This window comes from Lampetra planeri, chromosome 62 (genome assembly GCF_965212315.1).
Source record: "Lampetra planeri chromosome 62, kcLamPlan1.2.h2, whole genome shotgun sequence".
NCBI classification, from domain to species: domain Eukaryota; kingdom Metazoa; phylum Chordata; class Hyperoartia; order Petromyzontiformes; family Petromyzontidae; genus Lampetra; species Lampetra planeri.
In genome coordinates, this window is record NC_136168.1 from 331,018 (window position 1) to 344,756 (window position 13,739).

At 53.4% G+C, this 13,739-nt stretch overlaps 1 protein-coding gene across 1 annotated transcript in view; it reads right to left on the reverse strand.

Moving 5' to 3' along the window:
* Positions 1 to 923: 923 nt before the first annotated feature.
* Positions 924 to 13,739, reverse strand: part of LOC144736705 (uncharacterized) — a 32,555-nt gene continuing 19,739 nt past the window's right edge. Inside the window, exons 6-8 of the mRNA XM_078619319.1 lie at positions 3,157 to 5,643; positions 1,990 to 2,166; positions 924 to 1,343 (exon numbers count right to left, since the gene is read on the reverse strand). Coding sequence (XP_078475445.1) covers positions 1,209 to 1,343; positions 1,990 to 2,166; positions 3,157 to 5,643 — 2,799 coding nt within the window. The 3' untranslated portion in view covers positions 924 to 1,208. The remainder of the gene's footprint in view (positions 1,344 to 1,989; positions 2,167 to 3,156; positions 5,644 to 13,739) is intronic.

Sequence of the window (13,739 nt, forward strand, 5' to 3'; positions counted from 1 at the left end):
CAAGTCTCCCCACACCACTCTCCCATTGACATATTTCGTTGCTTCCTCTTAGTACCTTTCACGCGACGGTCAATGGTATAGTGTATAGCAGTTTGTATAATAATAAATAGTATAAAAGTGTAATGTTTCATATAATGTATAAGGTAATATAGTATCGTAATTGTATAGTGAATATACAGCAGTGTGGTATACAGTAGGGTGGGTAGAATAATACATAGTGTAATATTACAATGTATAGTCTAAGGTGGTGTATAGTAATACAGTATATAATTTATTGTTGGATTTGTCTATGGCAGTATATAGTACGGGGTAGATCCGTGTGATTAAGGAAAAAGTTTAGCTGGAGGCATCTTATATTTCTTGCGACAGAATTGTAATGTATGACTTACTATTAGTAGCTCAGCTTATTGGAGAGTATATTTAGTATATTGATATAGTTTATATTTTAGTTTTTTACATGGTGGTTTGGCTGCTACAGCTCCTTACTATTAAAATTCCTTCCCTTTATTACTGCTAACTCTACCTCCTCCCTTTGTTTCTGCTAATCCGACATAATGCACGGGCATAATATGACTTTGAGACCCCCCCCCTCCTACGCATTCCACAAAGTGACTAATCCCATTCTGCATTTTCCATAAATATGCTAAATTCCTCTGTTGATATGCAAATTCCTGTCATGGCGCTCTTCCTCCCCTAACCCAGCTTAAATATACGCTGCCAAGCTTGGTGTTCATTCAGACGCTGTCTTTCCGACAGACCTGTTCTTCACCTGAGTACGGCTGCTTGCGTTGTGGCCGAAACGTCGTGAGAATTGTATTATTTTATTTTTATTATCTTATTATCTCCCTTCTACGTGACTTTACCAAAAGAACCAGGAAGACGGACTGAGTTTATAGGTAGAGGCAACCCAAGTTGGACACATATTAAAATGGAATCTTTATTGACATCAGAGTAGCAATGGACACTTGTCCCACACTTAAACCCCACCCACCAAACTTACCCCACCGGACCCGATTACCCCATCCTACCCACCCCAAGCACACACCTATCTTACCCCACATGTTGAGCTAGATTCATCACCATCGATGTAAGTTTATTACCGTTAGATGTTTTTCTGGCAAGACCACACATGGATGCTGCTGTTGCTGTCACTGCTGCTGTTCCTGCTGCTGGTGCTGTTAGTGCTGATGCTGGCATCGCTGGTGCTGTTAGTGCTGCTGCTGGTCCCCGTTGTTCTCCTTGTTAGCGATTCTGAACGAGTCCCTGAAGTTGGCCCGGGGCTGCGACGTCAGCTTGCTCTTGGCCTCGACTTTAACCAAGCGATGTTTGAGGTCACAAACCTCCTGCACCACCACAACAGCCACCACCACCGTAACCATCGACTCAGAGACCCGTAGACTCACGCACAGAGAAACCCATATACTCGCGCAGAGTCCGATTCACACAGGAGGCACAGAAACCCTTAGAGACCCAGACACAAAAAAGAGCCAAACTTTCAAAAGAGACTGAGCTGTGGTTAAACCGGCTACTCCAGTGACCCTTCCGGTTACTCCTAACACGGCTAAGTCTGCCCCGCTGCCCGGCTCATAAACTAAACTAAAAAAATATATATTTTACCAAGTAAGGCCCACTGAGCTATGCAGCATTTTCAGAAACAACCTGGCCATATATGATAGCTAAACAAAGTGACTTATCATGTGGAGATTTATAGCAGCCAAATACTCTAAACAGGTGTCGATTATAAATGTGGAGGGAAAACCAGAGGACTCGGGAGAAAAATCTAAACATGGGGAGACACGCAAACCCAAAATATGCAGCAGGCGTTAGGTCTGGGATCGAACTCATAACCTCCTGTATACCAGGCGAGGGAGTTAACATCTCGCCACCGACACCCAGCGAGGCTAACCTGGGTTGCCCGCCGCCTTGCGGGGCCGCCGAACTAACTGTAGTGTCGCCACTGCCGCCGCCGTCTCCCCCACTGCCCGTCACCTCAAAGAGCCTGGTGTTGTCCTGCTTGATCTGCATCACGTGGTGGATGCGCTGCCGCGAGTTGTTGTGGCCAAGGACACGCGCCAACTCCTGGCCCTGCTCGCGGAGCTCCGAGCGCAGGACCGCGTTGGTACTGGTGAGGAACTCTCGCTCACTCAGCAGCTCCTGCAGCTGTGCCTGGGGACACAGATGGACAAGGGAGACAGACAGAGAGAAAGAGACTACTGCAGCCATGCCGATGCACGTCTATGGTTCCATACGCGAGTCCACGGGTCTTTTTAACCCACGAGCCCACGGGTCTTGTTAACCACGAGCCCACGGGTCTTTTTAACCACGAGCCCACGGGTCTTTTTAACAACGAGCCCACGGGTCTTTTTAACAACGAGCCCACGGGTCTTTTTAACAACGAGCCCACGGGTCTTTTTAACAACGAGCCCACGGGTCTTTTTAACAACGAGCCCACGGGTCTTTTTAACAACGAGCCCACGGGTCTTTATAACAACGAGCCCACGGGTCTTTATAACAACGAGCCCACGGGTCTTTTTAACCACGAGCCCACGGGTCTTTTTAACCACGAGCCCACGGGTCTTTTAAACAACGAGCCCACGGGTCTTTTTAACCACGAGCCCACGGGTCTTTTTAACCACGAGCCCACGGGTCTTTTTAACCACGAGCCCACGGGTCTTTTTAACCACGAGCCCACGGGTCTTTTTAACAACGAGCCCACGGGTCTTTTTAACCACGAGCCCACGGGTCTTTTTAACCACGAGCCCACGGGTCTTTTTAACCACGAGCCCACGGGTCTTTTTAACCACGAGCCCACGGGTCTTTTTAACCACGAGCCCACGGGTCTTTTTAACAACGAGCCCACGGGTCTTTTTAACAACGAGCCCACGGGTCTTTTTAACCACGAGCCCACGGGTATTTTTAACCACGAGCCCACGGGTCTGTACGCGAGCCCACAGGTCCCTGCACAAGTAATTGGCGACCAGCCTAAGACCACTGACTCACTACTGTTGAGAACCCGATAATACAATGTCTGCGATTGGCTGGCTCGGCCTCTCTGACCTCTTGACCTCTGACCCAATGAGAGAATTAATTTAAAAAAATAAACCGAGCGTAAAGACCGACAGCCCCAACATCAGCGAAACAACAAGGCGCCATCACCTCTGCTTTAGCCAAGGCCAGCTGGGCACTGTCCACATTGCAGAAGTTCATCAGCTCCCCCTCCAGGCATTCTGTGTGCATCTTCAATGATTTAGAATTTTCCTGGAGCCTAGTGTTCTCCTCACGGAGCTCCGCTGCCTCATCGCAGAGGTTCTTCATCACTGCGTCCAGGGCCTCTGTGCGAGTAGTCAATGATTTCTCGCTTTCCTGGAGCCTAATGGTCTCCTCGCGGAGGTACTTCACTTCTGCCTCCAAGCTCTCAGTGCGAGTCTTCAATGATTTCTCGTTTTTCTGGAGCCGAGTGTTCTCCTCACGGAGGTTATTCACCTCTGCCTCCAGACCCTCTGTGTGAGTCTTCAATGATTTCTCGTTTTTCTGGAGCCGAGTGTTCTCCTCACGGAGCTCCACTGCCTCCTTGCAGAGGTTCCTTACCTCCGCCTCCAGGCCCTCTGTGCGAGTATTCAATGATTTATCGTTTTCCTGGAGCCTAATGGTCTTCTCGCTGAGGTACTTCACCTCTGCCTCCAAGCTCTCAGTGTGAGTCTTCAATGATTTCTCGTTTTCCTTGAAATTAGTACACTCCTCATGGAGGTTATTCACCTCTGCCTCCAGACCCTCTGTGTGAGTCTTGAATGATTTCTCGTTTTCCTGGAGCCTAATGGTCTCCTCGTGGAGGTTCTTCAACTCTGCCTCCAAGCTCTCAGTGTGAGTCTTCAATGATTTCTCGTTTTTCTGGAGCCTAGTGTTCTCCTCACGGAGCTCCACTGCCTCCTTGCAGAGGTTCTTCACCTCCGCCTCCAGGCCCTCTGTGCGAGTAGTCAATGATTTCTCGTTTTCCTTGAACTTAGTGCACTCCTCATTGAGGTGATTCACCTCTGCCTCAAAGCTCTCAGTGTGAGTCTTCAATGATTTCTCATTTTCCTGGAGCCTAGTGGTCTCCTCACGGAGTTTGTTCACCTCTCCCTCCAGGCCCTCTGCATGCATCTTCAATGATTTCTTGTTTTCCTGGAGCCTAGTGTTCTCCTCACGGAGCTCCACTGCCTCCATGCAGAGATTCTTCACCTCTGCCTCCAGGCCCTCTGTGTGAGTCTTCAATGATTTCTCGTTTTTCTGGAGCCTAGTGTTCTCCTCACGGAGCTCCACTGCCTCCTTGCAGAGGTTCGTCACCTCCGCCTCCAGACCCTCTGTGCGAGTAGTCAATGATTTATCGTTTTCCTTGAACTTAGTGCACTCCTCATGGAGGTTATTCACCTCTGCCTCCAAGCTCTCAGTGCGAGTCTTCAATGATTTCTCATTTTCCTGGAGCCTAATGGTCTCCTCGTGGAGGTTCTTCAACTCTGCCTCCAAGCTCTCAGTGTGAGTCTTCAATGATTTCTCGTTTTTCTGGAGCCTAGTGTTCTCCTCACGGAGCTCCACTGCCTCCTTGCAGAGGTTCTTCACCTCCGCCTCCAGGCCCTCTGTGCGAGTAGTCAATGATTTCTCGTTTTCCTTGAACTTAGTGCACTCCTCATTGAGGTGATTCACCTCTGCCTCAAAGCTCTCAGTGTGAGTCTTCAATGATTTCTCATTTTCCTGGAGCCTAGTGGTCTCCTCACGGAGTTTGTTCACCTCTCCCTCCAGGCCCTCTGCATGCATCTTCAATGATTTCTTGTTTTCCTGGAGCCTAGTGTTCTCCTCACGGAGCTCCACTGCCTCCTTGCAGAGATTCTTCACCTCTGCCTCCAGGCCCTCTGTGCGAGTCTTCAATGATTTCTCGTTTTTCTGGAGCCTAGTGTTCTCCTCACGGAGCTCCACTGCCTCCTTGCAGAGGTTCGTCACCTCCGCCTCCAGACCCTCTGTGCGAGTAGTCAATGATTTATCGTTTTCCTTGAACTTAGTGCACTCCTCATGGAGGTTATTCACCTCTGCCTCCAAGCTCTCAGTGCGAGTCTTCAATGATTTCTCATTTTCCTGGAGCCTAGTGGTCTCCTCACGGAGTTTGCTCACCTCTGCCTCCAGGCCCTCTGCATGCATCTTCAATGATTTCTTGTTTTCCTGGAGCCTAGTCTTCTCCTGACGGAGCTCCACTGCCTGCTCGCAGGGGTTCTTCACCTCCGCCTCCAGGCACTCTGTGCGAGTCTTCAATGATTTCTCATTTTCCTGGAGCCTAGTGGTCTCCTCACGGAGGTCCTTCACCTCCACCTGCAGGCCTTCCGATCTCTCCCCAATCAGCGCGGTCCCCTGGGGCAGATTCCGCACGTTGTCCTCCAGGGCGGCCGCTCGCTTTCTCGCAGCTCCCTCTGCCTCCATCGTCAGGAGGCGAGAGACTTCCTGATCCCGGAATTCCGCCGCTCTCTCTACGCGGAGTTTTTGCAACTCCGCCACCAGGCCCTCCGCGCGTGTCTTCGCCGATTCCTCGCTATCCTGGAGCCCTGCGGTCTCCTTGCGGAGCTCCATGGTTTCCTTGCGAAGGTTCTTTAGCTCCGCCTCCAGCCGCAGTCGGACTTCCTGAGCACAAACAGACCAGGCATAGTTGAGGAGATTTGCAGTTTGTGAGCCCCTATTTATTGGGTCGCTGTCGAGCCAATGACAGTTTGTCCTGTCCTATGAATTTCCACCACGCGCTCTGCAGTTGGAGAGACACGCACGCGCACACACACACAGGAGAAGAGAGAGAGACACGCACGCACACACACACACACACACAGGAGAAGAGAGAGAGAGAGACACGCACGCGCACACACACACACAGGAGAAGAGAGAGAGAGAGACACGCACGCGCACACACACACAGGAGAAGAGAGAGAGACACGCACGCACACACACACACAGGAGAAGAGAGAGAGAGAGACACGCACGCACGCACACACACACAGCAAAAGAGAGAGAGAGAGAGAGACACGCACGCACGCACACACACACAGGAGAAGAGAGAGAGAGACACGCACACACACAGGAGAAGAGAGACACGCACACACACACACAGGAGAAGAGAGAGAGAGACACGCACACACACACAGGAGAAGAGAGAGAGACACGCACGCACGCACACACACACACAGGAGAAGAGAGAGAGAGACACGCACGCACGCACACACACAGGAGAAGAGAGAGAGACACGCACGCACGCACACACACGAGAAAAGAGAGAGAGACACGCACGCACGCACACACACGAGAAAAGAGAGAGAGACACGCACGCACGCACACACACGAGAAGAGAGAGAGAGACACGCACGCACGCACACACAGGAGAAGAGAGAGAGAGACACGCACGCACGCACACACACACACACGAGAAGAGAGAGAGAGACACGCACGCACGCACACACACAGGAGAAGAGAGAGAGAGACACGCACGCACGCACACACACACAGGAGAAGAGAGAGAGAGACACGCAGGCACGCACACACACACAGGAGGAGAGAGAGAGACACGCACGCACGCACACACACACAGGAGAAGAGAGAGAGAGACACGCACGCACGCACACACACAGGAGAAGAGAGAGAGAGACGCACGCACGCACGCACACACACAGGAGAAGAGAGAGAGACGCACGCACGCACACACACACACACAGGAGAAGAGAGAGAGAGAGACACGCACGCACACACACACACACACGAGAAGAGAGAGAGAGACACGCACGCACACACACGAGAAGAGAGAGAGACACGCACGCACACGAGAAGAGAGAGAGAGACACGCACGCACACGAGAAGAGAGAGAGAGACACGCACGCACACGAGAAGAGAGAGAGAGACACGCACGCACACGAGAAGAGAGAGAGAGACACGCACGCACACGAGAAGAGAGAGAGAGACACGCACGCACGCACACACACACACGAGAAGAGAGAGACACGCACGCACACACACACAGGAGAAGAGAGAGAGACACGCACGCACGCACACACACACAGGAGAAGAGAGAGAGAGACACGCACGCACGCACACACACACACACACAGGAGAAGAGAGAGAGACACGCACGCACGCACACACACACACAGGAGAAGAGAGAGAGAGACACGCACGCACACACACAGAAGAGAGAGAGACACGCACACACACACACAGGAGAAGAGAGAGAGACACGCGCACACACACACACAGGAGGAGAGAGACACGCGCACACACACACACAGGAGAAGAGAGAGAGACACGCGCACACACACACACAGGAGAAGAGAGAGAGACACGCGCACACACACACACAGGAGAAGAGAGAGAGACGCGCACGCACGCACACACACACAGGAGAAAAGAGAGAGACACGCACGCACGCACACACACACAGGAGAAAAGAGAGACACGCACGCACACACACACAGGAGAAAAGAGAGACACGCACGCACACACACACAGGAGAAAAGAGAGACACGCACGCACACACACACAGGAGAAGAGAGAGAGACACGCACGCACACACACACACAGGAGAAGAGAGAGAGACACGCGCACACACACAGAAGAGAGAGAGACACGCACACGCGCACACACACACAGGAGAAGAGAGAGAAACACGCGCACACACACGCAGGAGAAGAGAGAGAGACACGCGCACACACACGCACGCAGGAGAAGAGAGAGAGACACGCACACACACATATACAGGAGAAGAGAGAGAGACACGCACGCACACACACAGGAGAAGAGAGAGAGACACGCGCGCACACACACAGAAGAGAGAGAGACACGCACACACACACACATGAGAAGAGAGAGAGACACGCACGCACACACACAGAAGAAGAGAGAGAGACACGCACGCACACACAGGAGAAGAGAGACACGCACGCACACACACAGGAGAAGAGAGAGAGACACGCACACACACAGGAGAAGAGAGACACGCACACAGGAGAAGAGAGAGAGACACGCACGCACACACACACGCAGGAGAAGAGAGAGAGACACGCACACACACGCAGGAGAAAAGAGAGACACGCGCACACACACACACAGAAGAGAGAGAGACACGCACATACACACACACACAGGAGAAGAGAGAGAGATACATGCACGCACACATACACACAGGAGAAGAGAGAGAGACACGCACGCACGCACACACACACAGGAGAAGAGACACGCACGCACACACACACAGGAGGAGAGAGAGAGACACGCGCACACACACAGAAGAGAGAGAGACACGCGCACACACACAGAAGAGAGAGAGACACGCGCACACACACAGAAGAGAGAGAGACACGCGCACACACACGCACGCAGGAGAAGAGAGAGAGACACGCACGCACACACACGCATACAGGAGAAGAGAGAGAGACACGCACACACACACACAGGAGAAGAGAGAGAGACACGCGCACACACACGCACGCAGGAGAAGAGAGAGAGACACGCACACACACGCACGCAGGAGAAGAGAGAGAGACACGCACACACACACGCACGAGAAGAGAGAGAGACACGCACACACACACGCACGCAGGAGAAGAGAGAGAGACACGCACACACACACGCACGCAGGAGAAGAGAGAGAGAGACACGCACACACACACGCACGCAGGAGAAGAGAGAGAGAGACAGGCACACACACACGCACGCACACAGGAGAAGAGAGACACGCACGCACACACGCACGCACGCACACACACACAGGAGAAGAGAGACACGCACGCACACACACACACAGGAGAAGAGAGAGAGACACGCACACACACAGGAGAAGAGAGAGAGACACGCGCACACACACACATACAGGAGAAGAGAGAGAGACACGCGCACACACACACATACAGGAGAAGAGAGAGACACGCGCACACACACACATACAGGAGAAGAAAGAGAGACACGCGCACACACACACACATACAGGAGAAGAGAGAGACACGCACGCACACACACACACACACAGGAGAACAGAGAGAGACACGCACGCACACACACAGGAGAAGAGAGAGAGACACGCACGCACACACACACACACACAGGAGAAGAGAGAGAGACACGCGCACACACACAGGAGAAGAGAGAGACACGCGCGCACACACACAGAAGAAGAGAGAGACACGCGCGCGCACACACACAGAAGAGAGAGAGAAACGCACGCACACACACACATGAGAAGAGAGAGAGACACGCACGCACACACACAGAAGAAGAGAGAGAGACACACGCACGCACACACAGGAGAAGAGAGACACGCACGCACACACACACGCAGGAGAAGAGAGAGAGACACGCACACACACGCAGGAGAAGAGAGAGACACGCACGCGCACACACACACAGGAGAAGAAAGAGAGACACGCACACAGGAGAAGAGAGACACGCGCACACACACACAGAAGAGAGAGAGACACGCACATACACACACACACACAGGAGAAGAGAGAGAGATACATGCACGCACACATACACACAGGAGAAGAGAGAGAGAGATACATGCACGCACACATACACACAGGAGAAGAGAGAGAGACACGCACGCACACACACACAGGAGAAGAGACACGCACGCACACACACACAGGAGGAGAGAGACACGCGCACACACACAGAAGAGAGAGAGACACGCGCACACACACAGAAGAGAGAGAGACACGCGCACACACACGCACGCAGGAGAAGAGAGAGAGACACGCACGCACACACACACATACAGGAGAAGAGAGAGAGACACGCACACACACACACAGGAGAAGAGAGAGAGACACGCGCACACACACACAGGAGAAGAGAGAGAGACACGCGCACACACACGCAGGAGAAGAGAGAGAGACACGCGCACACACGCACAGGAGAAGAGAGAGAGACACGCGCACACACACACAGGAGAAGAGAGAGAGACACGCACACACACACGCAGGAGAAGAGAGAGAGACACGCACACACACGCACGCAGGAGAAGAGAGAGAGACACGCACACACACACGCAGGAGAAGAGAGAGAGACACGCGCACACACACGCAGGAGAAGAGAGAGAGACACGCACACACACACGCACGCAGGAGAAGAGAGAGAGACACGCACACACACACGCACGCAGGAGAAGAGAGAGAGACACGCACACACACACGCACGCAGGAGAAGAGAGAGAGACACGCACACACACACGCACGCAGGAGAAGAGAGAGAGACACGCACACACACACGCACGCAGGAGAAGAGAGAGAGAGAGACACGCACACACACACGCACGCACACAGGAGAAGAGAGACACGCACGCACACACGCACGCACGCACACACACACAGGAGAAGAGAGACACGCACGCACACACACACAGGAGAAGAGAGAGAGACACGCACACACACAGGAGAAGAGAGAGAGACACGCACACACACACGCAGGAGAAGAGAGAGAGACACGCACACACACACGCAGGAGAAGAGAGAGAGACACGCACACACACGCAGGAGAAGAGAGAGAGACACGCACGCGCACACGCAGGAGAAGAGAGAGAGACACGCACGCGCACACGCAGGAGAAGAGAGAGAGACACGCACGCGCACACAGGAGAAGAGAGAGAGATACATGCACGCGCACACAGGAGAAGAGAGAGAGAGATACATGCACGCACACACACACACACAGGAGAAGAGAGAGAGAGACACGCACGCACACACACACAGGAGAAGAGAGAGAGAGACACGCACGCACACACACACAGGAGAAGAGAGAGAGACACGCGCACACACACACATACAGGAGAAGAGAGAGAGAGACACGCGCACACACACACATACAGGAGAAGAGAGAGAGACACGCGCACACACACGCAGGAGAAGAGAGAGAGACACGCGCACACACACACATACAGGAGAAGAGAGAGAGACACGCACGCACACACATACAGGAGAAGAGAGAGAGACACGCGCACACACACACACATACAGGAGAAGAGAGAGAGACACGCGCACACACACACATACAGGAGAAGAGAGAGAGACACGCGCACACACACGCAGGAGGAGAGAGAGAGACACGCGCACACACACGCAGGAGAAGAGAGAGAGACACGCGCACACACACGCAGGAGAAGAGAGAGACACGCGCACACACACGCAGGAGAAGAGAGAGAGACACGCGCACACACACGCAGGAGAAGAGAGACACGCGCACACGCACACAGGAGAAGAGAGAGAGACACGCGCACACACACACATACATACAGGAGAAGAGAGAGACACGCACACACACACACATACATACAGGAGAAGAGAGAGACACGCACACACACACGCAGGAGAAGAGAGAGAGACATGCACACACACACGCAGGAGAAGAGAGAGAGACACGCACACACACACGCAGGAGAAGAGAGAGAGACACGCACACACACACGCAGGAGAAGAGAGAGAGACACGCACACACACACGCAGGAGAAGAGAGAGAGACACGCACACACACACGCAGGAGAAGAGAGAGAGACACGCACACACACACGCAGGAGAAGAGAGAGAGACACGCACACACACACGCAGAAGAGAGAGAGACACGCACACACACACGCAGAAGAGAGAGAGACACGCACACACACACGCACACAGGAGAAGAGAGACACGCACGCACACACACACGCACACAGGAGAAGAGAGAGAGACACGCACGTACACACACACACAGGAGAAGAGAGACACGCACACACAGGAGAAGAGAGACAGATACATGCACGCACACACATACACAGGAGAAGAGAGAGACACGCACGCACACACACACACAGGAGGAGAGAGAGAGAGACGCACACACAGGCACAGGAGAAGAGAGAGAGACACGCGCACACACACAGAAGAGAGAGAGACGCACACACAGGCACAGGAGAAGAGAGAGAGACACGCGCACACACACAGAAGAGAGAGAGACACGCGCACACACACACGCAGGAGAAGAGAGAGACACGCGCACACACACACGCAGGAGAAGAGAGAGACACGCGCACACACACACGCAGGAGAAGAGAGAGAGACACGCGCACACACACACGCAGGAGAAGAGAGAGAGACACGCACACACACACGCAGGAGAAGAGAGAGAGACACGCACACACACACGCAGGAGAAGAGAGAGAGACACGCACACACACACGCAGGAGAAGAGAGAGAGACACACACACGCAGGAGAAGAGAGAGAGAGAGACGCGCACACACACGCACGCAGGAGAAGAAAGAGAGACACGCGCACACACACACACATACAGGAGAAGAAAGAGAGACACGCGCACACACACACACACATACAGGAGAAGAGAGAGACACGCGCACACACACGCAGGAGAAGAGAGAGAGACACGCGCACACACACGCAGGAGAAGAGAGAGAGACACGCGCACACACACGCAGGAGAAGAGAGAGAGACACGCGCACACACACGCAGGAGAAGAGAGAGACACGCGCACACACACGCAGGAGAAGAGAGAGACACGCGCACACACACGCAGGAGAAGAGAGAGAGACACGCGCACACACACGCAGGAGAAGAGAGAGAGACACGCGCACACACACGCAGGAGAAGAGAGAGAGACACGCACACACGCACGCAGGAGAAGAGAGAGAGACGCGCACACACACACACATACAGGAGAAGAGAGAGAGACACGCGCACACACACACATACATACAGGAGAAGAGAGAGAGACACGCACACACACACGCAGGAGAAGAGAGAGAGACACGCACACACACACGCAGGAGAAGAGAGAGAGACACGCACACACACACGCAGAAGAGAGAGAGACACGCACACACACACGCACACAGGAGAAGAGAGACACGCACGCACACACACACATGCACACAAGAGAAGAGAGAGAGACACGCACGTACACACACACACAGGAGAAGAGAGAGAGACACGCACACACAGGAGAAGAGAGACAGATACATGCACGCACACACATACACAGGAGAAGAGAGAGACACGCACGCACACACACACACAGGAGGAGAGAGAGAGACGCACACACAGGCACAGGAGAAGAGAGAGACACGCGCACACACACGCAGGAGAAGAGAGAGACACGCGCACACACACACGCAGGAGAAGAGAGAGAGACACGCACACACACACACAGGAGAAGAGAGAGAGACACGCACACACACACACGCAGGAGAAGAGAGAGAGACACGCACACACACACACGCAGGAGAAGAGAGAGAGAGACACGCACACACACACGCAGGAGAAGAGAGAGAGACGCACACACATACACGCAGGAGAAGAGAGAGAGACGCACACACATACACGCAGGAGAAGAGAGAGAGACGCACACACACGCAGGAGAAGAGAGAGAGACACGCGCACACACACGCAGGAGAAGAGAGAGAGACACGCGCACACACACGCAGGAGAAGAGAGAGAGACACGCGCACACGCACACAGGAGAAGAGAGAGAGACGCGCACACACACACATACATACAGGAGAAGAGAGAGACAAGCACACACACACGCAGGAGAAGAGAGAGAGACACGCACACACACACGCAGAAGAGAGAGAGACACGCACACACACACGCAGAAGAGAGAGAGACACGCACACACACACGCAGAAGAGAGAGAGACACGCGCACACACACGCAGGAGAAGAGAGAGAGACACGCGCACACACACGCAGGAGAAGAGAGAGAGA